Source organism: Delphinapterus leucas, chromosome 16, assembly GCF_059928025.1.
Source record: "Delphinapterus leucas isolate spDelLeu-1000000601 "Yukka" chromosome 16, BTC_Dleu_Yukka2, whole genome shotgun sequence".
NCBI lineage: Eukaryota > Metazoa > Chordata > Mammalia > Artiodactyla > Monodontidae > Delphinapterus > Delphinapterus leucas.
Window position 1 is genome coordinate 55,754,192 of NC_143144.1, and position 27,039 is coordinate 55,781,230.

At 37.2% G+C, this 27,039-nt stretch overlaps 1 protein-coding gene and 1 long non-coding RNA gene across 8 annotated transcripts in view; one reads left to right on the forward strand and one right to left on the reverse strand.

Annotated features, from left to right (window-relative positions):
• Positions 1-25,074, forward strand: part of CCNJ (cyclin J) — a 36,395-nt gene extending 11,321 nt beyond the window's left edge. For 3 of the 7 annotated variants that reach the window (XM_022569232.3, XM_089897284.1, XM_089897283.1), the window contains 3 exons: positions 3,714-4,013; positions 4,101-4,260; positions 4,882-25,074. In XM_022569232.3, the coding sequence (XP_022424940.1) occupies positions 3,714-4,013; positions 4,101-4,260; positions 4,882-5,293 (872 nt within the window). In that variant the 3' untranslated portion in view covers positions 5,294-25,074. The remainder of the gene's footprint in view (positions 1-3,713; positions 4,014-4,100; positions 4,261-4,881) is intronic. The other 4 variants (XM_089897287.1, XM_089897285.1, XM_089897288.1 and 1 more) reach the window with 2 other exon arrangements.
• LOC111172462 (uncharacterized) overlaps positions 1,026-27,039 on the reverse strand; it is a 30,845-nt gene continuing 4,831 nt past the window's right edge. The window contains exon 3 of the long non-coding RNA XR_002643945.2: positions 1,026-5,051. This is a non-coding gene — a long non-coding RNA (uncharacterized LOC111172462). The remainder of the gene's footprint in view (positions 5,052-27,039) is intronic.

The window sequence follows — 27,039 nt, forward strand, 5'->3', positions numbered from 1 at the left end:
AGGTGGGAAGAAAGGGCCTACAGATTGGGGAGAGGCGTGTAGTGTTTTAGAGCGGGGATTATAGGAAATCTATATGGATATAGGTTTGAATCTCGTCAGCAATATGAATTTCAACAACTTGAACTTGAGTCTCAAGTTACTTCTCTATAAAATAAAAATAGACACCTTACCAAGTTGTTGTGAGGATCAAGTGGGGTAATATGTTTAAAAGCATGTATGAAATTGACACATAAAAGTTAGCATTGTAATGATTAATTCCTCCATAAGTGTTCTATAATCTTCACTGGCTCCCTAGCCCCAAAGGTTTTGGCTCATTCCAGAAAAGACTGATTTATCCTGGGAAATTCTCAAACTCTAACTCTTTGACATGTACACCCTGGCTTCCCTTGCCTTCTGTGATCAGCATTGAACTTGTAGAGAGCATGGAAACAGTCTTAAACGTGAGGCTTTTGATAATTTGCTCAAGGTATTGTGTAACTAAGATTTTGGAGTCAAGATGAAGCCAAAGTGAGATTATAGGCTTTTAATAGTAAAAATTTGTGACAAGAACTTGTTTCTCCTTGCTCACCAATACTGGGTTGACAAAGCTTTTTACTATTTGATGGGTGAAAAACTGTATTTCACAGATGATTTTGTTGATATATCAATTTTTAGTGAGATTAGAACCTTTTTTCTTTTTCCTATGAATTGTCTCTTCTGGTTCCTAACCCATTTTTTAATTAGATAGATAGCCTTATACATTTGTGAGAGTTCTTGGTAAATATTAAGGATGACTTTTTTCCTACTTAGTAATAAAAGACTAGAATGTGGGTTGGCAGAGATTACAGTGACATCTGATCCATGCCCTACTACCACATATCTGCCATTCACTCCTGGCTTTGAAAATGTGCTGGTTTCCATGGCTGATCTGAACATTTCCCATAAAGACAACCTGATGTTTTGTTTCTGTGGCCCCTAATTCTTTGTTTTCTGGGAAGCAGATGAGAATTTCCTGTGCCTTTATTTCCTGTTTGGGGGCCTTTATCAATATAATCACATGGCTTCTGGTATTTCCTTTCAATTGAAGAAACTGATCTTTGTGATCTGTATGTGGTATTAACGGATAAGTAGATTTAAAATAGTCACACACATAGCGTTCAGCACAATAAAAACTGGATATGAATGCAGGTACTCATTGACGCTGTCACACATTTTGAAATCCTTTAATATCCATGTATCTGAGTGTATTACTATATATAGTGAAAAGGTTCCAAAAAAACTTAAACATTAATTAAAATCCCAAGTATGGTTATTTGTGCAGCATGCAGGTTATTTTTTATCTTTGCAAATCAAGATGCAAAGGCTTTCATGCTTGTAATAGCCAAGTACTTTATAAATATAAAAACCCCATGGATGCTTAATAATATAAAAGTTTGTCTATTCTGGTAGTTGTTGTCCCCATTTAACCTGGTGTAGTACTTTGGTCTAGAAGCACAGATTTGGGAATTCAGACATAAATAAGTCTTCCATTTTGGGTTTGACTCAACTTAATTGACTTTAAATGAATTGGCCAACCTTGCTACCTTGGTTTCTTGAGCTGTGAAATTGGTCATATACAACTGTTTTCTATGTTGAAAGTTTCAAGGAGATAATATGAAACATTCTTGATCCTTGCATTAAACAGTGGATTGTGGTATATTAATTCCTTCAAAGGAACATCAAGCATGATATAAAAAAACTCATTTTTTACAATACTCCTTTGAAGTATACTGCCAGTGTTGCTGCTTCTACACAAATAGAGTACTTTGAAAGTCTTAATGATTCATCCAGAGGGACTGAACTGAACTAAATTCCTAGGTCATTCTCCTTCTGAAGAATTCCATTTGGTTATACTGAGAGAACAGTGGGTTCATCTCCTATATTTATGCAGTGATCATGCTGGATGACTGTCATTAAGACCACTTTAGTGCTTTCAGCTGTACTAATAAATGCCTCTGGCAAAACTTGTGAAATTTATCTTTGTGTGATTTGAATTGGGAAGGACTATCTAGATTCTTGAAAAGTCCGAATTATGTAAGTTTTTTGGATCATCTCTTACCTGCAGCGATGTTAAGAGTAGTTTAAATCTAACAAAGTTCAAAATTTCTGGAGTGGAAGCGAAATTTTAAACTTCTTTGGGACTAGACTCTTCTTAAAGTTATGAGCTTAGAGTCTCTTGGCATAGGAGACAAAACCTTCTACTCTCGTTCACCCTCCCTAAGCAAAGACCAGGGTAGTTAGCAGTGCTTTTTCCCCAGCCCCTAAGGCAGGCTGACTTGAACAGACCTCACTGACTCCATTATGTGGAACATCTGGGCTGAGTGATTCTGGCCACTACCATTTGTTGTCAGAACTTCAATGTGTGGTGTAAACCCATTCCTTCTGGAAGAGAAACTTCACAGGGAAACTCATTTGGTTTCTTCCGGTTTGGTAGTCTTCGTGGTCTTCCCCCCAAAATGTTTTTAAATGGATAAAATTGTAAGATTTCTAAAGAAATCAAATATATTTAAATAGTTATCAAAATAGTAGAACAAAAAATTTATATAGTAATATATAACATATTCTAACTAATTATGAACAAGTGCAAAAGCTATTGTGAGAAATCTATAATAATTGCAATATAATATGACTATTTTATACCTTAATGTAAAATAGAACATAATGCTAGGAGGTAGAAACCTTCAGTTTTAAATCTCCCTTCTATGGATAATCATGGAACAAAGACCCAAAGAGACTTGACGATAACTCTTTTGGTTCTGTTGCTGCATTTGGAAAATCATAATAGTACTTGATAGCTTGAGTTTTCTCCAGCCATAACTTTTAGAAACATCTAAAGTGAATGATTTATATAGAGTAAATGCTTGCTTGGAAATTAAAGTGTGAGATGGTACATAATCCATAGAAAAATTATTCAGGGGCTGGAGAGGGCATTTTATTCCTCAGCTGTGCATATGGATGAGTATTTCCTGAAGAGAAGTTAATGCCTTCAAATAATGACGTTCAGCCATCAGAGCATCTTTACTCCTATTCTGCTTTGAGTAAGGGGATATAAAAGTGGTATAAAATATCCTCCCTTTTCTTAATAACAGACTTGGCTACGTTTTTGTTTTGAATTTAGAACAGGAGGAATAGGGTTTTTTGTATAATGAGAATGCTTATGTTAGATATTCACCCAGTTTTTTTCCTCTAATCTATTTGTATCTCTCTGGAATTGAGATTATGCTGAAAATATGCTGAGATGAAACACTTGAAGCTTAGCTATTTTTGATTTTGGATAACTATGACATTAAATTCTTTAAACTTTCTTCTAACATAATTTTCTTTTACCAACTACCGCCTAACCCCCAAAAGAAAGTTCCTGAAAAGATTCAGCTGGTGAGATGATGGAGTTATTTTTTCATTGGCACATAGGACTGTTTTCATTACACAGTAGGACATATATCAAAGTGTTTACACATTCCGGGTTTTTTTTAGGGGAGGGTGAAGGGTGGGGAACAGAGGCACTGGGAGAGAAAACATGTAGATATGAGAACCACAGAGTTCTGGCACAATTGTATCTGCCCAAAGTAGGGGAAAAAATGTCTTTGGATCTAAATCTTTGCACTAGGACGGCAGATCCCATTTAAGTGACTAGGCTTAGATTGATCACTCGCCTAACATTTTCTCTCTCGCTCTTATTTTCCTTTGCTTATAAGGTAAATTTGAAGAAAAAGAAGATAGTGTGCCTAAGCTGGAGCAGCTCAACAGCCTGGGTTGTATGACTAATATGAATCTAGTATTAACAAAACAAAATTTGCTACATATGGAACTATTATTATTAGAAACCTTTCAGTGGAACCTCTGCCTTCCAACAGCTGCCCATTTCATTGAGTATTATCTCTCCGAAGCCGTGCATGAAACCGATCTTCATGACGGCTGGCCAATGATTTGCTTGGAAAAAACTAAACTCTACATGGCCAAGTATGCAGATTACTTCCTGGAAGTATCTTTGCAAGGTGAGTCATTGTGGATGCCAGTAAGTGACTTGTGAGCTTGTGACTTGCGCATTCTGTTGCTTAGGTTCATTTTTGATGTCTCCACAGATTATGCCTTTCTAAATTATGCACCTTCTTTAGTAGCTGCAGCATGTGTGGCTTCTTCAAGGATTATACTTCGTCTTTCTCCAACGTGGCCTACAAGACTGCATCGTCTTACTGCTTACTCCTGGGATTTCTTAGTTCAGTGCATTGAACGGCTATTGATGTAAGCCTCTTTGTTCTTGTGTTTGTAATTTCTTATTAACATTCTCCATGTATAAGGGGCCCTGGGAACAAGTTCTCAAAGGCCCAGAGCTTTTACGATACTGGCTCTGACAGCTGCCTGCTGCCATGAGCAAGCCCCTGTATGAGCAGTACTTGGTGGAAGGGGAATTCCTTTTGGCTGTTACCCAGGTAGAGGTTGTCATTGCTAGTATGATTCGGGGTACATAATAAGGAAAGGAGGTGCTCTTGCGTGAGCCCACAACTCTGAGATCATCCAGGCAAATCTTGCCTCATTCCCACATCTTTGAATTGTGGGACCATCAGGATGTCACCAAAGTGGCAGTCATATTTAAGTACTTACTGTGGCCATAGCTCCCAAGCTGAAAATAGCCCTTAAAGCTACCAGCAGTCAGTTCTCAAGGGCTCTACCAAGGAAAGGAGCTTTTAGAAAGCTAAGAGTGAGATCTTTCTGTTGTTGAAATTATGGTTGCAGTGACTGCTACCTGGGCAGTGGGGCAGTCCAGTGAGTCAGCTGTTAAGGAGTTGGGGGTGGTGCACGGCTTTCCTGCAAATTTTTCTCAAGTTAACATTATTAACAGTTTCCTTTCTCTCCATGTTGCAGCGCTCATGACAATGATGTGAAAGAAGCAAACAAACAGAGAGGACAGGCAGGACCTCAGCCAGCACAACTAAGTGTGTTCCAGACAGCCTCCCAGCCCTCTCGGGCAGTTCACTTTCAGCAGCCTCAGTATCTCCATCAGACGCATCAGACCTCGCTGCAGTATCGCCATCCTGTATCGGAACAACCGAGCTGTCAGCAGATTGTATCTACCACACACACCTCATCTTACACACTACCGACATGTCCTGCTGGCTTCCAAACTAGTGTTCAGGGCCTTGGGCACGTGCAGACTGGTGTTGGGATGTCACTGGCAATACCAGTAGAAGTTAAGCCCTGTCTGAATGTTTCTTATAACCGGAGTTATCAGATAAATGAACATTACCCTTGCATTACTCCATGCTTTGAAAGGTGATTTTATGAGAAGGTAAGACTGGTAACCCAGACTGTTTGTGACTCAAAGCTCTGGGGCAAGCTTTGTGTAAACTTCTCTTCAAAAGGAAAGGGATCCAAATGGCATCAGAACTCTTCCGACACCAGCACCAGGAAGACTGAATATCCCTTCCAATGCACCATGAATATCTGGGAGGACTAAGCTAACACTGCAAACACTTTAACAGTGTGTATGTCAAATGCTGTTAAAATACATCCTTATATGACACAAATTTTAAAGCCCCAACTGATGGTCCAAATATTTCAAAAACATTCAACACAACAGAAAACTTGGACAGACTTCAATTTGCCGTTTTGTGATTTTGACCTGTGGTGCCCTCTGGGCCTAATGTTGGCTTATATGTCAGAAACTAATGTTTATCTGTGGACTTGCCAAACAGTCTTCTTATGAAGGAAAGTTACAGTATTAATTTTCGAAGAGGTCCTTTTTTTATTCTGCAGTTTTGAGTTATATTTTTGATCTACAAATGAATTTCTGACTAAGTTTAAACTCATGAATTGCTATGCTATACCAGTCTGTGCAGTTAAAAAAATTTTTTTTAGATATTCTATATAACTTCCTTATCACAGGTAGTATAGGTATCTGGATTTATGTACTAAAATTAAGGGTGGAGTAGCTCTCTTATCTTAAAATCATGGTCATAAATTTTTTGTTGTTTTTTCCCCTAAAGATCAGCCTCAAATCTTTAGAATTAAACACATTTAACTCAGGGAATTTGAACTACTTGGAAACTCTTAACTGTAATGCAACATGCTTTGGGAATGTTATAGTATGAACTACCTTAATAACATAGGTTAGTATACTCCTGCTAGAATGTGTTTTCAAACGAGAACATAATTGTATCCTAGAATGAATGAAGTGGTGGTTCTTATCATTCATAATGCATATATAAGTTTTGCATTTCTCAGTGCAATCAATGATTTATACTCAGATTTGATATTATTCTAAAAAAGTTTTTTCAAGGGAAGGCAAAACTGTAAAATGTCAGTACTAGAATAAAGTCCCATAGGTTTATTTTGAAGTGGAACATGGCCAGGGTAGTTCTCAGGTTGTGCTAGAGCAGCACTTTGTTACATGGAAGACAGGTTTTATAAGCAACCTTTGAATCCAGCTAGTCAAGAGTAAGCAGGCAAAGGTGACTTTCATTAGATTGGCCCCAGGACTGCCCTGGGACATTTCACTATACTGGTGATGAGTGAAAACAGCAATAAGTCATTACAGCAAGGGCAATTTGGGGGTAAAGAGTTTGGAGGGAATAAACTGAAAAAGTAAAAAGAAAAAAATCATTGTAATAACTGAAACTGTATACATTGTGCTCTTAACTGTGGGAGAAGAGATATTTGGTGGAGGGAAGCTTTCTGATTTAAAAATTAGTAAGTTGTGTCTTTTTGTTTGTGTTTTTTTAAAGGTAGCACTTGAATAGAAGGGAAACTGCATGGCAGGTATGTAACTGCCACAATATGCATTGAAGACAAACTTATTATAAAGATGTTGTGGGTATGCAGCAGGAGTCTCAGTAATCAAGCCAATGGCTTTTGTTAGGAAGGGAAGGGACTCAACACAGCAGCGGATCGATCCAGATGGCTCCAGTAGATGAATGTGGGTGGGTGGCTTCTGTCAGCATGAATTCTTAGAGAATATCCTTTCCTTTAAAGAAAGGTAACTTTTAGAGTACATAAGTACATAGGGCATGATGTGGAGTTATTAGTCTGGTAGATAAAATGAAAAACCACTCAGGTAAGAACACTCACTCATGGCAGTTTTCAAGCATGAAAATTGTTTTCTGAAAGTATCACCACTTTCTCTTTACAGAAGGCTGCTAATTGGATTTTGGTAGTTCTTACCTCAAGAGAACGTGAATTATTTGGGGGAAGGTGGGTTCAAAAGAGAATATATCATTCACATTCAGAACCTAGCAACCTGGACCAATTTTCAGTATTTTAACTACCTCAATAATACTATGAATGTAAGATACTGGGATAGAGATCCCAACTTGAAACAACAACTGGTGCCTATGGTAATTTAATGTCTTGTCAAATGCTTTTACTGACTGGTTTAAATGTCATTCTTGTTATAGAATATGCCTTTTTAAAAATCCTATAATAACACTTCCCCAGTTTATATTTAAAAAAGCTAAAGAACACTGGATTAATCTGGGGGGGGGCGGTGTAGAGTAAAATAAATAATTGGTTCCTGTCGCTGCATACCCAGGGTGGGGTGGGATGGGGTGGTTGGAGAACCAGAACTATTTTTAAAACATTAGGTTTCAATATAAATACAACTCACAACTGCTAGCTTCGGGGGGTGTGGGTGGGGGAGTGGTGTGGGTTTTGTTTTGTTTAATTTATTGATTAGTCTTTAAAGTAGGTTTTTTTGTTTTTTGAGATTACCGGACCATCATTAAATGTGTACTGTGAAGAAATTAATGATATGCATAAAGGGCTTTACCAAAGTCCACTAAATAAACACTAAAGTACGGACTGCAAACCAAAATGTATCTGTTATGACATTAATTGCAAATAGCGAGTATGGTGCTGAAGTCCACACCAATGGAATTAGATGAGTGCTATGCACTTAATTTTAAAATAAAACTAGTTTTTGGTAAAATGGTGTTGGTGTTTTGTTTTAAATATAAATATGGATATCTGCAGCTTCATTAAGCCATATCACGTAAGTCAGACTTGGAATTATACTTACTAAGAAAAGGCTATCCAGATGGAGAATATAACCATAGTAGTGGGAAACATTTGTCCATTCATTATGTATTCCATACTGAGCACCAAAGCCAACAAAAGTATATTTGACACCGCCTTTTTGGACATTTGAACATAAAATCAGTTGTTAGTAATGTTAGAATTGCAGCGTATAAATTAGGAAACAATGCAAGCTGCAGAAAATCTGAATCAGTCTGATTTCAAAAGTAGGGATGCAGAAACTGGTCAAAGGTGTCAAAGGTGTGAGAGGGTCAACAGGAATAGTCTTCATTTAAGCATCATTTGCTACTTAATTCAACTGAAAATTTAGCAGATAAAATTTGTTTTGAAGAGTAAAATTTTTTAACAGGTTTGTACATGTGGGTTAGGAATTTATATCCCTCAGAAGTATTTTTTTTAATTAGTTCTGTGTACTGTCGCTTACTCACACCTCAAGAGAGTCAGTTAATACTCACTGTTCTTTAAGGCTGAATTTAAGAAAAAGAGCAACAAGCATTCCAAACCAGGGGAGGTAGCTGTACACTGAAGTAATTCTGAGCCCCGTGTGATAAGCTTATATTCATCAATAACTGGCCTTCTCAAGCACATAGTGATAGACTTACCACCTCTCTAGCCTCAAGCAGCTTACATTTAGCTTGATATGACTAGCTCACTCGAAGTATTAGAATGGTTATAGTCTGGAACTAAGTTTAAAATTATCTTGGTTAAGGGATCACTCAACTTTCATTTTAAAATCTCAGATTAAAAAAAAATTTTTTTTAATTAATAAGTACAGTCAGTTGAAAACATCCAGACCAGGCTCCTGCTCCCTATGAAGATGCCTCTCATCCCTAACCCACTGCCACTTTTTTTTAAATTAAAATTTTCTATGACATTTTTTTTAAAGAGCAGTTTTGGCTTCCCAGCAAAACTGAAAGGAAGATGCAGAGATTTCTCCCTGCCCCCCACATGCACAGCCTCCCCCATTACCAACATCCCCCACCAGAGTGGGACACTTGTTACAGCTGATGAGCCTACACTGAGACACCATCACCCAAAGTCCATAGTCTACACTATGGTTCACTCTTGGTGCACATTCTATTACCACCATTATAAATGTATAAAGGTGCAATGGCATACAATTATAAACGTATAACGGCATCTATCCATCGTGTATTTTCACTACTAAAAGTCTGTGCTCCACCTATTCGTTCTTCCTCATGCCATTCCCCACCCTCTACCCACTGGCAACCACTGATCTTTTTATTGTCTCGGGACTTTTGCATTTTCCAGAATGTCACATAGTTGGGATCATTACAGTATGTAGCCTTTTCAGATTGGCTTCTTTCACTTAGTAATACGTATTTAAGTTTCCTTCATGTCTTCCCATGGCTTGGTAGCTCGTTTTAGTGCTGAATAATATTCCGCTGTCTGGGTGGATCAAAGTTATTTAACCACTCACCTACCAAAGGACATCCTGGTTGCTTCCAAGTTTCAGAAATTATGAATAAAGCTGCTATAAACATCCATGTGCAGGTTTTACTGTAGACATAAGTTTTCAGCTCCAAGGAGTGAAACTGCTGGATCATAGGGTAAGAGTATGTTTAGTTTGTAAGAAACTACCAAACTGTATTCCAAAGTGGCTGTAGCATTTTGCATTCCCACCAGCAATGAATGAGCTCTCTTGCTCCACAACCTTGCCAGCATTTGGTGGTGTCAATGTTCCAAATTTTGGTCATTCTAACAGGTGGGCTTTAATTTGCATTTCCCTGATGACAAATGATGTGGACTATCTTTTCATATGCTTATTTGACATCTGTATATTCTTCTTTGGTGAAGTATCTGTTAAGGTCTTTAGCCCATTTTTTAATCAGGTTGTTGTATATTTTGGAGAATAGTCCTTTATTAGATGTATTTTGCAAATATTTTCTCCCAGTCTGTGGCTTGTCTTCTTAATCCCATGACACTGTCTTTTGCAGAGCAAAAGTTTTTAATTTTAATGAAGTCTAGCTTACCAATCTATCATCATTTAGGAAAGAGAATTACAGATACTGAAAGTCTGGCTAAATAAATAGATCATTGAGGGTATTGTATAACCGGGGTATTACAAACGTAAATAACTATGGGAACAAAAATAGAAACCTCACAGAAACCTACGCACAGAAAACAAAGCAAGGAGTTTATATAGTAAAATACTTTAAAAGGTATAAATACAGAAACTATAACAATATGACACAACTAAGACCATATATATCCAATTAATAAATGTAAATGAGCTAAATTCAACTATTTAGAGAAAAAGAATTTCAGACTGAATCACAAAGCAAAACTCAAATCTGTGCTACATAAAAGACCTACAACAAAAATGAAATGATTCAGAAGGGTTGAAGATAGAAGGATGAGTAAAGAGATACTAGAAGCAAACAAGTAGCAACATCTTAGTAATAGATATGGCTGGATTCAGTCCCAAATTAAACCAGACCAGGAAAGGGGGGGGGGTACTCTGTAATGCTAAAGGTTACAATTCACAATAAAAATGAACAGTTATGAATATCTGTGGATCAAATAACCTTGCAACAATATTACATAAAATCTACAAAGGATATAAGGAAAAATAAAAGAAAAACATAGGTAGTAGGAAACTATAATTCATCTCAGTCCATGAGAGGTCAGTAATTTAAAAAATAAGATATAGAAAATCTTAACATATTGTGGTATACTTAATTGACATATATTGAGAAATTCTGAGAAGGGAAATGGTATAGACCTGGCATAACTAAGACGGATAGGATAACAAAGGACACTGACAGAGCCTGTCACCTATGCCAACAGCAAAACTCTCAGTCTTCCAAAGAGGCTTAGACAACTGACACTGCTTTTTTTTTGACTCATCAAGGTGTCTAAAATCAGAATTTAGGTCCCAGCCAGCAGAGACCTTAACAGCAGAGACCTAAACTACACAAATTCCCATTCTTGCTTTTGCTAGATGAAATTAATCCATTACTGGTTTCCCTTGTGTACAAGTAAATAGTGTACTAATAATTAACTATACCTAAGTTTTCTTTGATAATATTAAGCTCTAATGTGAAGTTTCACAAAACTTGACTATGTATTAACCCATATAGAAAACAATCAATTTCAAAAAGTAAAGTTAATGTAGAAAACATACTCTCATGAAAGTGCAATGAACAAAAAATATATAATAGGACCTCCCAAAAAATCTCAAACAATTCTTGGATTAAATAAGAAATCCAAACCAAAATTTCAAGAGTATGTACAAAATCACTATTGTGAAAATTCTACACACCAGGAACTGCAGAATAAACCTAAAACAGTGCTCAGAAGAAAATTAACATCCAACTGAAAAAGTATGAGAAATAACAAGTAAACCAAACAAAAAGAGAAGGAAAGAAATGCAGAAGTTAATGGATTATTTAAGAGAAAAACAAAGAAACTAATACATACATGCATGCAATGCAGCCAGACAAAAGAAAATACAGTTTAAAAATTGGAAAGGAGGAGGTAAAATTAGCAATATTTGCAGACATGATTGAACACCTGGAAACTCCAAGATAATCAACTGAAAAACTAATACAGAGAATAAGTGAATTCAATACATTGTCTGGGTACATAATTAAAATAGCTTTTATGTATACAAACAACCACCAGTGAGATTTACTGAAAGATATACTCAATTACAATGGCCACCAAAAGAAGGTAAAACGCCTAGCAATAAATATAAGAAATGTGCAAGATCTACATGAAGAAAACTTTAAAATACTTGTGAGTGACACATAAGAATACTTGAACAAGACATACCATACACTGGGGTAAGGAGAATCGACATGATAAAGATGTCAATTCTCCTTAAGTTAATCTATAAATTTAACAATCTCACAGGCTTATTTTTTTAAATGAACTGAACAAGTAAGAATAACCAGGAAATTTCTGAGAAAGGGATAATGAAAGGAGATAAGCCCTCTAACATATTAAAATACATTATGAACATGCAATAAATAAACCACTATGGTACCGACAAATGAGTTGACAGATAATTCAATGAAACAGAATAGAAATTCCAAAAATAAACCTAAATATATATGGGATTGAATATGTGATAAAGGTAGCACCTCAAGTCAGTGGAGGAAAACATGGATTATTCAATAAATTGAGTTGGGTCAATGGGTAGTCACCTGGGGAAAATAAAACTGATCCCCATCTCAAAACATATAAGAAATCTAGAAGCTATAAAATTTATATAAATTAAAACTTTTTTCTGCATGGCAAAAATCACCATAATCAAAGTTAAAAGACAAATAATCACATGGGTCAAGTATTTGCAACTGATCTCTAGGCAAGGGCTAATTTTCTTAACATACAAAGAGGGAAAGATATAAACAGGCAGTTCCCAGAAAAAGAAATACAAATGTCTCTAAAGGAAAGATGTTTAACCTCATTTTGAAGTTTGATGACAGTGTTGGTAAGGGGGTAGGCTTTATCTTACATGACTTATGGTAGTGTCTGATTAAATAAAATTCTATGAAGGGCAAATTGGCAATGTGTATCAAAATGCAAAAATATTTTAACTCAGAAATTCCACTTCTAGGAATTTATCCTACAGGTAGAGTTACATACATGTGAAATGAGCTAGGCACAAATTATTTTACTATTTTTGATAAGAGCAAAAGATTCATAATCAACTTAAATATTCATCAATAAAGGACTTTGTTTTACTATCATAAATGCATTTAAAAGAACAAAGTTGAAAGAAATTAAAGATGATACCAACAGATGGAGAGATATACCATGTTCTTGGATTGGAAGAATCAATACTGTGAAAATGACTATACTACCCAAAGCAATCTATAGATTCAATGCAATCCCTATCAAATTACCAATGGCATTTTTTACGTAACTAGAACAAGTCATCTTAAAATTTGTATGGAGACACAAAAGGCCCCGAATAGCCAAAGCAGTCTTGAAGGAAAAAAAGGAGCTGGAGGAATCAGACTCCAGCTTTGTAGTATGACTTCAGACTATACTACAAAGCTACAGTAATCAAGGCAATATGGTACTGGCACAAAAACAGAAACATAGATCAATGGAACAAGATAGAAAGCCCAGAGATAAACCCACGCACCTATGGTCAACTAATCTATGACAAAGGAGGCAAAGATATACAATGGAGAAAAGACAGTCTCTTCAATAAGTGGTGCTGGGAAAACCGGACAGCTACATGTAAAAGAATGAAATTAGAACACTCCCTAACACCATACACAAAAATAAACTCAAAATGGATTTGAGACCGAAATGTAAGACCAGACACTGTAAAACTCTTAGAGGAAAACATAGGAAGAACACTCTTTGACATAAATCACTGCAAGATCTTTTTTGATCCACCTCCTAGAGTAATGGAAATAAAAACAAAAATAAACAAATGGGACCTAATGAAACTTAAAAGCTTTTGCACAGCAAAGGAAACCATAAACAAGACGAAAAGACAACCCTCAGAATGGGAGAAAATATTTGCAAACGAATCAACGGACAAAGGATTAATCTCCAAAATATATAAACAGCTTATGAAGCTCAATATTAAAGAAACAAACAAGCCAATCCAGAAATGGGCAGAAGACCTAAATAGACATTTCTCCAAAGAAGACATACAGATGGCCAAGAAGCACATGAAAAGCTGCTCAACATCACTAATTATTAGAGAAATGCAAATCAAAACTACAATGGGGTATCACCAGTTAGAATGGGCATCATCAGAAAATCTACAACCAACAAATGCTGGAGAGGGTGTGGAGAAAAGGGAACCCTCTTGCACTGTTGGTGGGAATGTAAATTGCTACAGCTACTATGGAGAACAGTATGGAGGTTCCTTAAAAAACTAAAAATAGAATTATCATATAATCCAGCAGTCCCACTACTGGGCATATACCCAGAGAAAACCATAATTCAAAAAGACACATGCATCCCAATGTTCACTGCAGCACTATTTACAATAGCCAGGTCATGGAAGCAACCTAAATGCTCACAGACAGACAAATGGATAAAGAAGTTGTGGTACATATATACGATGGAATATTACTCAACCATAAAAAGGAACGAAATTGAGTCATTTGTTGAGACATGGATGAATCTAAAGACTGTCATACAGAGTGAAGTAAGTCAGAAAGAGAAAAACAAATATCGTATATTAACACATGTATGTGGAACCTAGAAAAATGGTACAGATGAACTGGTTTACAGGGCAGAAGTTGAGACACAGATGTGGAGAACAGACGTATGGACACCAAGGGGGGAAAACTGCAGTGGGGTGGGGACGGTGGTGTGCTGAATTGGGCGACTGGGATTGACATGTATACACTGATGTGTATAAGATTGATGACTAATAAGAACCTGCAGTATAAAAAAACAAACAAACAAAAAAAACCAACTAACACTAAACTTTCTTTGGGTTATTTGCATGGAAATATGTTAATATAAATGTTTCAGACATTACATGAAATCTCTAAAAATCTTATATGTTCTGGTATAATGTTATAAGTCATAATTCTAGTTATTACTTTAAAATGTATATCTCAGAAATAACAACAAAAATAGAACAAAGTATTTCTCTATATAAACTGATGTGGACAATCTCCAAGGTATATCAAAGAGTGTAGAGTATGCTACCATTACACCAGTGCTCACAGGATCACATGAGGTTTCTGTTTGTTAATGTTCACTGCTTTTTTTTCTGATTGGTCAACATAGAAAATTTGGAAAATGAAAAATATAAAGCAAAATGGCATAACTAATAACCTCCTTTTGGTATCCTTCCTGTACACACATATACACTTACATGGTTTGCATACTGAATATTTAATTCTTTTTGTATTTCATAATACATCTGCAATGATTTTTTTATGAAATTAAAATATACTCAAAGTATATCCAAATATATTTTAGAAGAATTGTTGGTGCTAAATTATGTGAGTACAATATATTTTAATCATTTCCCAATGTTTTGAAACAATTAAAAACGCTCTAATGAACATGTATTTTACCACTTTCCTACAATGGATATTATTATCAAATTTTTTCATCTTCGTAAATATAACAGATGAAGATATCTCATTTTTGTTTTCATTAAATTCTGAATGCAGCTGAAAAGCTTTGAGTAAGTTTATTGGCCACTTATAATTCTTCTATGAAATACCTATGCCATTCTTCTATGGAATGTCGATTCATTTGCCGATTTCTCTTCAGTTGTTCTAATTTTGTTTTAAAAAGCATTTCATATAGTCAGGAATTAGCCTGCTAGCTATTTTACCTGTTACAAATATTTTTACCAGTTAAAATTTTCTTTTAAAGTTAACTTGCTTATAGCGTTGGGGGTACATCTTCCTATCCAAGAGTAAGATATACCTATCTATTTATTAAAATCTTTGATGACTCTCAGTACAATTTTAAAGTTTTCTTCAGATAGATCCTACAGATTTCTTGTTGTATTTACCTCTGTGTATCTCACCTTTTTAAAAAAATTATCACAATTGTGAATGGGAATCAAAACCTTGCATTTTTAAAAGGCAATACAGAGTATTCTGGTACAGATAGTCTTGAGACTGTACTTTGAAAAACTATGCTTCATATAATGCAGAAACAAGGTACTTCTGTTGTACATGCGTTTCTTTTCCTAAAGGCTCCCAAGACACCAGGTGACATCTTTTCACCATAGAAGGCCACCTCATTGTAGAAGGGCAGGGCTAAGTGGCACGCGCTGCAGATTGCAGCCGTGTCCTTGTATTGTCTGCAGATTATTCCTGTACCTACCTCCATTCCTAGATATTAGGTTACTGGGCTAGCATCGCATCCAGGAAGGGCGACAACCATGGCTAAAGTCTGGATCTCTTATATAGTTAAGTGGCATCAGAACTGAGCTAGTGTCAACATATGTCCTCAAGTGCTCTTTGAAGGTTATTCTTAACACAATTGCTAGTTCTCTTATTAAACACTACCAAACTACTAGGCTTCAGGCATTATGTGTGGCATTAGAGGGAATTCAAAGATGACTGCTCCAGAAGTCTTCATAAGCAAATGCCACCACTAATCTCCATCCCAACACACCAAAGGCAATAAAGTGGCTCAGCAAATGTTTTGTGTCTTTGCTTCTGGCACAGGTGCCTCATGGATTTCAGATAGTAGGGAACTGGCTCACTATAATCTGAGATGATAGGACCATATCCTTCAATTTCACACCTCTCTCTCTTCTTTCACACACCAGAAGGAAATAGTGTTCATATCTTTAAGAGAATAAAGCCTCTCCTGGTCCTATTATCAAGGCATCACAAAATGTCATCCTAGAAACCATGATCTCCAAGAAGTATTGAGAAACACACACTGAAAGGATTGTTTGGGTATGTGCTGCAGATTAGCCATTAATACATTTAGGAAGACATGCTTTACAGAGATTCCTCCCAGCGAAGTGTGAAATGAGAGCAGTTGTTGGGTTATTGAGAGGCTCAAAGCCTTCCCTTATTCACAAATCACTTTAGGGTATTCCACTGGGTATGTTTAACTAATTTAAAGAAAACTAATTTAATTTGATCATCTCAAAGGAAGTTTGTCAAAGGCTTTAACATAGTTATTGCTGAGTAGTGGGCCTGTGGATGATTTTTATTCTTTCCTCTGTAACTTTGTCTGTGTTCTTTTTCTACAGTAAATATGGATTACTTTTACAACTGGAGAAAATACATTTTGTTTATCTATCTTTTTAGGGAGAACAAAAAGCCTCTCAGATCAAGTAGACTGAGTTCTTCATTATGCCTCAAAGAGATTCTAGATGAAAGCCTTAGAAAGTATTTCTGCAGGTTTCTTTTTAATAGGATCCCACTCTCAATGCCCAAAGATGTTTTACTTAGCAGCGAACAAATAAAGAACCAGCAGGCTTTCAAGAAAAGTCATTTATATATCAACTTCACAATAAATCAATTCACTCTATAACTACAGACACTCTAGGTCAGGGGTCCCCAACCCCCCAGGCTGAGGACTGGTAGCGGTCCGTGGCCTGTTAGGAACCAGGTCGCACAGCAGGAGGTGAGTGGCAGATCTGTATTTACAGCGGCTTCCCATCGCTCGCATTACCACCTGAGTTCCACCTCCTGTCAGCATTATGGTGAGCTGTATAATTATTTTGTTATATATTACAATGTAATAATAATAGAAATAAAGTGCACAATAAATGTAATGCACTTGAATCATCCCAAAACCATTCCCCCCTCCCCTCCCAGTCCGTGGAAAAATTATCTTCCATGAAACCGGTCCCTGGTGTCAAAAAGGTTGGGGACTGCTGCTCTAGGTGACCCAAAACACTTAAATTAAAACCCAGAAGTCGTGAAAAGATTAAACTTTTGGCATTATGTTACTGTTGAATGTGTAGCTTGAGGTGTCCTGCACTTTTCTTATAAGGCTACTGAAGTTATATGTTTCTGCCTAATATATTTGCTACTGGTGATGAAGACAGATAATATCACTTGTAGAGACTTATTTTTGTATAATGGTAGAAGTTTTGAATTTTATGGGATATTTTTTCAAGTACTGAAATAAAAATGACTTCACCATTAAAAACAAACAAACAAACAAAAAAACCCCAGAGGTCAGGGGCTTCCTTGGTGGTGCAGTAGTTAAGAATCCGCCTACCGGTGCAGGGGACACAGGTTTGAGCCCTGGTCCAGGAAGATCCCACGTGCTGCGGAGCAACTAAGCCCGTGCGCCACAACTACTGAGCCTGTGCTCTACAGCCTGTGTGCCACAACTACTAAGCCTGCGAGCCACAACTACTGAGCCCGTGTGTCACAACTACTGAAGCCTGTGCACCTAGAGCCTGTGCTCCGCAACAAGAGAAGCCACCGCAATGAGAAGCCCGCGCACCGCAACGAAGAGTAGCCCCTGCTCACCGCAGCCGGAGAAAGCCCGCGCGCAGCAACGAAGACCCAATGCAGCCAAAAAAATAAATTAAAAAAACAAACAAACCCAGAGGTCTCTGGCTACCTAACAATAACACCATCAAATAAAGCCCTCAAGAAGATGGTGATGTTTTTCCATTTTGGAGAGGACACATTTCAGCATAAAACAGCTTTGAAAGAGGGGAACCCAACAGACAGACATGTGCTCCCACTATTTCCACAAAAGCAAAATAGTTTTTGCCAACCGTCAGAAACATGATAAAATTATAGTATATAAATTGTGTAAACAAAACATGTTTTATTTGTTCAATAACAGTATAAAATCATGTTATTTTCATCCAAACAGAAAGGTTTATTCCTCTAAATCCAAATAACCTAAGGCACCAGTTCCCACCCTAATACTTTTGATGTGCTATGTATAAGCTTTTGGAATGCCCTCTTTTGTGGGCAGCTGTAGAGCAGTGTGCTCTGTGGAAACCATTTCTGCATGACTGTTTTTATGACTCTGGAAGAGTTTCCCTTGTATCTGGATAAGTACTCTGATAACAGATACTAAGTCAAAGACCTTGAATAAGATTCAGCCTATCATGAAATCCTCTGGAGATGGCCAACCAAGGTGCCATTTACTCAAATGTCACCACTATCAATTTTTTAAAAGCCCAGGTGCTGTGGAGACAAGCATTTACCGGAAGAAAAAAACCTAAAGCAAAATATTTAAAATCATTATACCTATTTATTTTGAATTTTTAATGACCAGCATGGTAGAAAAATTCCATGCTGACATTTTGTTCATCAAAGCATTGTCATCACCAGAAATAGAATTAACCTCAGAATCTGATCCAGAACTTTGGAAGAGTATGGAAAACAGAACATCACAAAAGAAATCTGAAATGGTAACATTCTAAAGACTTTTGGGATGACGCTTTTTGTTAATACTAATAGGAGTTTTCACAGACTGTACTGAGAGTCCTTGGACTTTAAAATCTGGTTGCTCTCATCATAACTTAGCAATGATCATTGTGAGGCACCTTCCCAAGCAGGTAGCTGTGACTAAACTCAGTGTCTGGTTTAATTCAAGAGTCTATTCAAGGGCTCAGAGAATATCTGGACAGGGCTGTAGACAGGAAGTGTATGACACAGACTGTGTTACCTACCCAAACACATGCTCTCAGTCAGCCTTAGTAACAAAACCCCAATTTTCAACTGGGCACATATGGCCTAATTTCCCAGCCTAATTTCCCAGCCTCCCTTTCAGTTAGGTAGAGCCCTGTGACTAAGTTTCAGCCAATGAAATATAAGTGGAAGCACTCTTTGAGACCTCCAGAAAGTCTCCTTTAAAAGGGAGGGGGAGGGAATTCCCTGGTGGTCCAGAGATTCCAATGCAGGGGGCATGGGTTCGATCCCTGGTCAGGGAATTAAGATCCCGCAAGCGGCTAAGCATGGCCAAAATAATAATAATAAAAATAAATAAATAAAAGGGAGGGGGAGATATATGCCGAAGGCCACACAACCAGTAAGTAGTGAAGCTGGGATTCAAATGCCTAACTGTGTGACTCCTCTGCACCCTAAGGGGGTAGCAAAATCTTGTGAGCCATCTAGAGCACAGTTGGGCAAGCTTACGCCTGAAAGCTAAGAATACTTTTACTTTTTTAAATGACCGAAACCTCTGTGTTTCCTGGCTTGGCTGGAAAAGTAACAAGAGGGTCACTTACTGAACCAAGGGGTAAGATGAGTACTTTCTATACTCTCCATCTAGCCAAACTACTCTGTCCCTAAAATGGCTCATCAGTCCAAGTATGGAAGCAGAAGGAGAAGACAACTGGTTTGGAAGACAGTCTTAAGTAGTAGTTAAGAGCATGGGTTCTAGTGGCAAGCTGCTTGGGTTCGTATTCTAGAGACACTACTTAATAGATAGAAACTGTACTTTAGTTTCCTTATCTGCAAAATGGAAATAATAATAATGCCTATCTCACAGGGCTGTTGTGAAGATTAAAGGAGACAATCCAGGTAAACTTAGAAGAGCAACTGAAATACAGTAAGCACACAGTCCATGTTAGCGATTATTATCATTTCTGACCTTGGGTTGGGTTTTATTGGGTAGGTGCAACAGAAGGACAAGAGTGCAAGAATGTAGTGGTTGAAGTGATGGGAAGTGGAAAGCAGAAGAAACTGATAGAGAAAGAGTAGTGCAGTCAAGGGCTTGGAGTCCTTGAAGCTGAAGTACAGATGCACTAGAAGTCATTCAGTTAGAAAGCTGGGAGAATGGGCAGAAAGTCGAAGAGTTTATTTTAAGCTTTTAAGGGTGAAGCTGACATAAATGATGACAAAGTCCAGGGAGTGAGTGGCGTTGCAAAAAGGTAAAGGTCATTGAATTTAAGGAAGTCAAGCAACTGAGGGGCCAGGATATTGCCTGGGTTACCCATACAGAATTTTTAGTCACCTGGCTTAAAGGTGGGACTTGGGGAAGTAAGGGAAACTGAAAGCCAGGTACCAAAAGTCTTTGGTGAATGAAAGGAAAAAGACATGAACATGAAGGGTCAGAAAGTGCTAGTGTGAGCGTGTATAAAGATCAAAAATGGGGAGTGAGGAAGCCAGTGGCACCTCCTGACCCCAGCTGAAGCTAGTTGGTGGGAAAAGACCACAGATACAAGGCTGCTAAATATTCTGCAATGCTTATGAGAGTCCAGTGGTGATGAACTGTCCTATCCCATGTTAACGCTGTCCCTGTTGAGAAACACAGCCACCAAGTTGCTTAGAGGGCTTTCGCAAAGGAGCCTGTCTCTTCAAGGTATCAAAGCTTTATGAAGCCCCTCCCCTCCCCTTTATTTAATATGCTCTCCAGATTCTGGGAAGAATCACTGCTGTCTCTCTCTACTCCATGCATACTTTCATCACAGTATGGATCATCCTTCATCAACAGTTATATGTTTAAACATCACTCTCATATAGGTATTCCCAGGCTGTGGCAAGGTGTAGTCATCTTTTCACGTCTATCTCTTAACCCTGTGTAAGCACTTCATAAATGTTGTTTCTTAAACAAAAGACTTCTCACAGTCACCAAAGTAGGAGGCAGAGCATAAAAATAATATTCTGCCAATTAAAACGGGCCATCAAGAATTTAAGCAATTAAATATAAAGATTGATTTTCTAATAAAGATTAGAAAGGAAATTTAATATTTCTTCACCAACTTGTAGGATAACATTTATGAATACTCCATATTAAAAGAAGTCATGGGGGAGAACTTCAAGATGGCAGAGGAGTAACATGTGCAGATCACCTTCCTCCCCACAAATACATCAGAAATACATCTACATGTGGAACAACTCTTACACAACACCTACTGAACACTGGCAGAAGACCTCAGACTCCGCAAAAGACGCCAGAGGGTGACCTACACGCAGAGGCAAGGCCAAATCCTAAGCTGGACCTCAGGAGCTGTGCGACCAAAGAAGAGAAAGGGAAATATCTCCCAGCAGCCTCAGGAGCAGCGGACTAAATCTCCACAATTAACTTGAAGTACCCTGCATCTCTGGAATACCTGAATAGACAACGAATCACCCCAAAACTGAGGAGGTGGACTTTGAGCGCAACTATAGACTTGGGGTTTGCTTTCTGCATCTAATTTGTTTCTGGTTTTATGTATATCTTAGTCCAGTATTTAGAGTTTATTATCGTTGGTAGATTTGTTTATTGGTTGCTCTCTTCCATTTTTTAATATACACAGACATATATATTTTCTTCCTTTTTCTCTTTTTGTGTGTATGTGTATGCTTCTTTGTGTGATCTTGTCTGTATAGCTTTGCTTTTACCATTTGTCCTAGGGTTCTGTTTTTTTTGTTGTTCTTCTTCTTCTTTTGCTTTGTTTCTTTAGTAAAGTTTTTAGCACTTGCTTGCTATCATTGGTGGATTTGTTTTTTGGTTTGGTTGCTCTCTTCTTTCTTTCTTTCTATTACTTAAAATTTTTTGTATTTTTAATAATTTTAAAATATTTTTTATTTTAATAACTTTATTTTTTTCTTTCTTTCTTTTTTTTCTCACTTTTTTTTCTGAGCTGTGTGGCTGACAGGGTCTTGGTGCTCTGGCTGGGTGGCAGGCCTCAGCCTCTGCAGTGGGAGAGCCGAGTTCAGCATACTGGTACACCAGAGACCTCCCAGCTCCATGTAATACCAAATAGCAAAAGCTCTCCCAGAGATCTCCATCTTAACACTGAGACCCAGCTCCACTCAATGACCAGCAGGCTACAGTGCTGGACACCCTATGCCAAACAACTAGCAAGACAGGAACACAACCCCACCCATTAGCAGAGAGGCTGCCTAAAATCATAATAAGGTCACACACACCCAAAAACACACCAGCAGACGTGGTCCTCCCCACCAGAAAGACAAGATCCAACCTCATCCACCAGAACACAGGCACCAGTCCCCTTCACCAGGAAGCCTACACAACCCACTGAACCGACCTTAGCCACTGGGGCAGACACCAAAAACAACAGGAACTACGAACCTGCAGCCTGCAAAAAGGAGACCCCAAACACAGTAAGATAAGCAAAATGAGAAGACAGAAAAACACACAGCAGATAAAGGAGCAAGATAAAAACCCACCAGACCTAACAAATAGAGGAAAGGCAGTCTACCTGAAAAAGAATTCCGAGTAATGATAGTAAAATAGTAAAAATGATCCAAAATCTTGGAAATAGAATGGAGAAAATACAAGAAATGTTTAACAAGGACCTAGAAGAACTAAAGAGCAAACAAACAATGATGAATAACACAATAAATGAAATTAAAATGTCTCCATAAGGAATCAATAGCAGAATAACTGAGGTAGAAGAACGGATAAGTGACCTGGAAGATAAAATAGTGGAAATAACTACCACAAAGCAGAATAAAGAAAAAAGAATGAAAAGAATTGAGGACAGTCTCAGAGACCTCTGGGACAATGTTAAACGTACCAACATTCGAATTATAGGGGTCCCAGAAGAAGAGAAAAAGAAACGGACTGAGAAAATATTTGAAGAGATTATAGTTGAAAACTTCCCTAATATGGGAAAGGAAATAGTCAATCAAGTCCAGGAAGCACAGAGAGTCTCATACAGGATAAATCCAAGGAGAAACAGGCCAAGACATGTATTAATCACACTATCAAAAATTAAATACAAAGAAAAAGAATTAAAAGCAGCAAGGGAAAAACAACAAATAACATACAAGGGAATCCTCATAAGGTTAACAGCTGATCTTTCAGCAGAAACTCTGAAAGCCAGAAGGGAGTGGCAGGACATACTTAAAGTGATGAAAGGGAAAAACCTACAACCAAGATTACTCTACCCAGCAAGGATCTCATTCAGTTCAACGGAGAATTTAAAACCTTTACAGACAAACAAAAGCGAAGAGAATTCAGCACCACCAAACCAGCTTTACAACAAATGCTAGAGGAACTTTCTAGGCAGGAAACACAAGAGAAGCAAAAGACCTACAATAACAAAGCCAAAGCAATTAAGAATTTGGTAATAGGAACATACATATCGATAACTACCTTAAATGTAAATGGATTAAATGCTCCAACCAAAAGACATAGACTGGCTGAATGGATACAAAAACAAGACCCATATATATGCTGTCTACAACAGACCCACTTCAGACCTAGAGACACATACAGATTGAAAGTGAGGGGATGGACAAAGATATTCCATGCAAATGGAAATCAAAAGAAAGCTGGAGTAGCAATTCTCGTATCAGACAAAATAGACTTTAAAACAAAGACTATTACAAGAGACAAAGAAGGACACTATATAATGATCAAGAGATCAATCCAAGAAGAAGATATAACAATTGTAAATATTTATGCACCCAACATAGGAGCACCTCAATACATAAGGCAAATGCTAACAGCCATAAAAGGGGAAATTGACAGTAACACAATCATAGTAGGGGACTTTAACACCCCACTTTCACCAACACACAGATCATCCAAAATGAAAATAAATAAGGAAACACAAGCTTTAAATGACACATTAAACAAGATGGACTTAATTGATATTTATAGGGCATTCCATCCAAAAACAACAGAATACACTTTCTTCTCAAGTGCTCATGGAACATTCTCCAGGATAGATAATATCCTGGGTCACAAATCAAGCCTTGGTAAATTTAAGAAAAATGAAATCATATCAAGTATCTTTCCCAACCACAACGCTATGAGACTAGATATCAATTACAGGAAAAAATCTTTAAAAAATACAAACACATGAAGGCTAAACAATACACTACAAAATAACTAAGAGGTCACTGAGGAAATCAAAACATACCTAGAAACAAGTGACAATGAAAACACGATGACCCAAAGCCTACAGGATGCAGCAAAAGCAGTTCTAAGGGGGAAGTTTATAGCTATACAATCCTACCTCAAGAAACAAGAAACATCTCAAATAAACAACCTAACCTTACACATAAAGCAATTAGAGAAAGAAGAACAAAAAAACTCCAAAGGTAGCAGAAGGAAAAAAATCAAAGGTCAGATCAGAAGTAAATGAAAGAGAAATGAAGGAAACAATAGCAAAGATCCATAAAACTAAAAGCTGGTTCTTTGAGAAGATACACAAAATTTATAAACCATTAGCCAGACTCATCAAGAAAAAAAAGCAGAAGACTCAAATCAATAGAATTAGAAATGAAAAAGGAGAAGTAACAACTGACACTGCAGAAACACAAAGGATCATGAGAGATTACTACAAGCAACTATATGCCAATAAATTGGACAACCTGGAGGAAATGGACAAATTCTTAGAAAAGCACAACCTTCTGAGACTGAACCAAGAAGAAATAGAAAATATAAACAGTCCAATCACAAGCACTGAAATTGAGACTGTGATTAAAAATCTTCCAACAAACAAAAGCCCAGGACCAGATGGCTTCACAGGTGAATTCTATCAAACATTTAGAGATAAGCTAACACCTATCCTTCTCAAACTCTTCCAAAATATAGCAGAGGGAGGAACACTCCCAAACTCATTCTACGAGGCCACCATCACCCTGATACCAAAACCAGACAAAGATGTCACAAAGAAAGAAAACTACAGGCCAATATCACTGATGAACATAGATGCAAAAGTCCTCAACAAAATACTAGCAAACAGAATCCAACAGCACATTAAAAGGATCATACACCATGATCAGGTGGGGTTTATCCCAGGAATGCAAGGATTCTTCAATATAGGCAAATCAATCAATGTGATACACCATAATAACAAACTGAAGGAGAAAAACCATATGATCATCTGAATAGATCCAGAAAAAGCTTTTGACAAAATTCAACACCTATTTATGATAAAAACCCTCCAGAAAGTAGGCATAGAGGGAACTTACCTCAACATAATAAAGGCCATATATGACAAACCCAAGGGCAACATCGTTCTCAATGGTGAAAAACTGAAACGATTTCACCTAATATCAGGAACAATACAAGGACGTTTTAGCCACGGCAATCAGAGAAGAAAAATTAAAGGAATCCAAATTGGAAAAAAAGAAGTAAAGCTGCCACTGTTTGCAGATGACATGATACTATACATAGAGAATCCTAAAGATGCTACCAGAAAACTACTAGAGCTAATCAATGAATTTGGTAAAGTAGCAGGATAAAAAATTAATGCACAGAAATCTCTTGCATCCCTATACACTAATGATGAAAAATCTCAAAGAGAAATTAAGGAAACACTCCCATCTACCACTGCAACAAAAACAATAAAATACCTAGTAATAAACCTACCTAAGGAGACAAAAGACCTGTATGCAGAAAACTATAAGACACTGATGAAAGAAATTAAAGATGATACAAATAGATGGAGAGATATACCATGCTTTTGGATTGGAAGAATCAACATTGTGAAAATGATTATACTACCCAAAGCAATCTACAGATTCAATGTAATCCCTATCAAACTACCAATGGCATTTCTCATAGAACTAGAACAAAAAATTTCACAATTTGTATGGAAGCACAAAAGACACTGAATAGCGAAAGTAATCTTGAGAAAGAAAAACAGAGCTGGAGGAATCAGGCTCCCAGACTTCAGAATATACTACAAAGCTACAGTAATCAAGACAGTATGGTATTGACACAAAAACAGAAATACAGATCAATGGAACAGGCTAGAAATCCCAGAGATAAACCCACACACATATGGTTGCCTTATTTTTGATAAGGGAGTCAAGAATATACCATGGAGAAAAGACAGCCTCTTCAATAAGTGGTGCTGGGAAAACTGGACAGCTACATGTAAAAGAATGAAATTAGAACACTCCCTAACACCATACACAAAAATAAACTCAAAATGGATTAAAGACCTAAATGTAAGCCAGACACTATAAAACTCTTAGAGGAAAACACAGACAGAACACTATGACATAAATCACAGCAAGATCCTTTTTGACCCACCTCCTAGAGAAATGGAAATAAAAACAAAAATAAACAAATGGGACCTAATGAAACTTAAAAGCTTTTGCACAGCAAAGGAAACCATAAAGAAGATGAAAAGACAACCCACAGAATGGGAGAAAGTATTTGCAAATGAAGCAACTGACAAAGGATTAATCTCCAAAATTTATAAGCAGCTCATGCAGCTCAATATCAAAAAAACAAACCACCCAATCCAAAAGTGGCAGAACACCTAAACAGACATTTCTCTGAAGAAGATATACAGATTGCCAACAAATACATTGCTCAACATCACTAATCATTACAGAAATGCAAATCAAAACTCCATTGAGGTATCACCTCACACCAGTCAGAATGGCCATCACCAAAAAATCTACAAACAATAAATGCTGGAGAGGGTGTGGAGAAAAGGGAACCCTGTTGCACTGTTGGTGGGAATGTAAATTCATACAGCCACTATGGAGAACAGTATGGAGGTTCCTTAAAAAACTAAAAATAGAACTACCATATGACCCAGCAATCCCACTACTGGGCATGTACCCTGAGGAAACCATAATTCAAAAAGAGTCATGTACCACAATGTTCACTGCAGCTCTATTTACAATAGCCAGCACATGGAAGCAACCTAAGTGT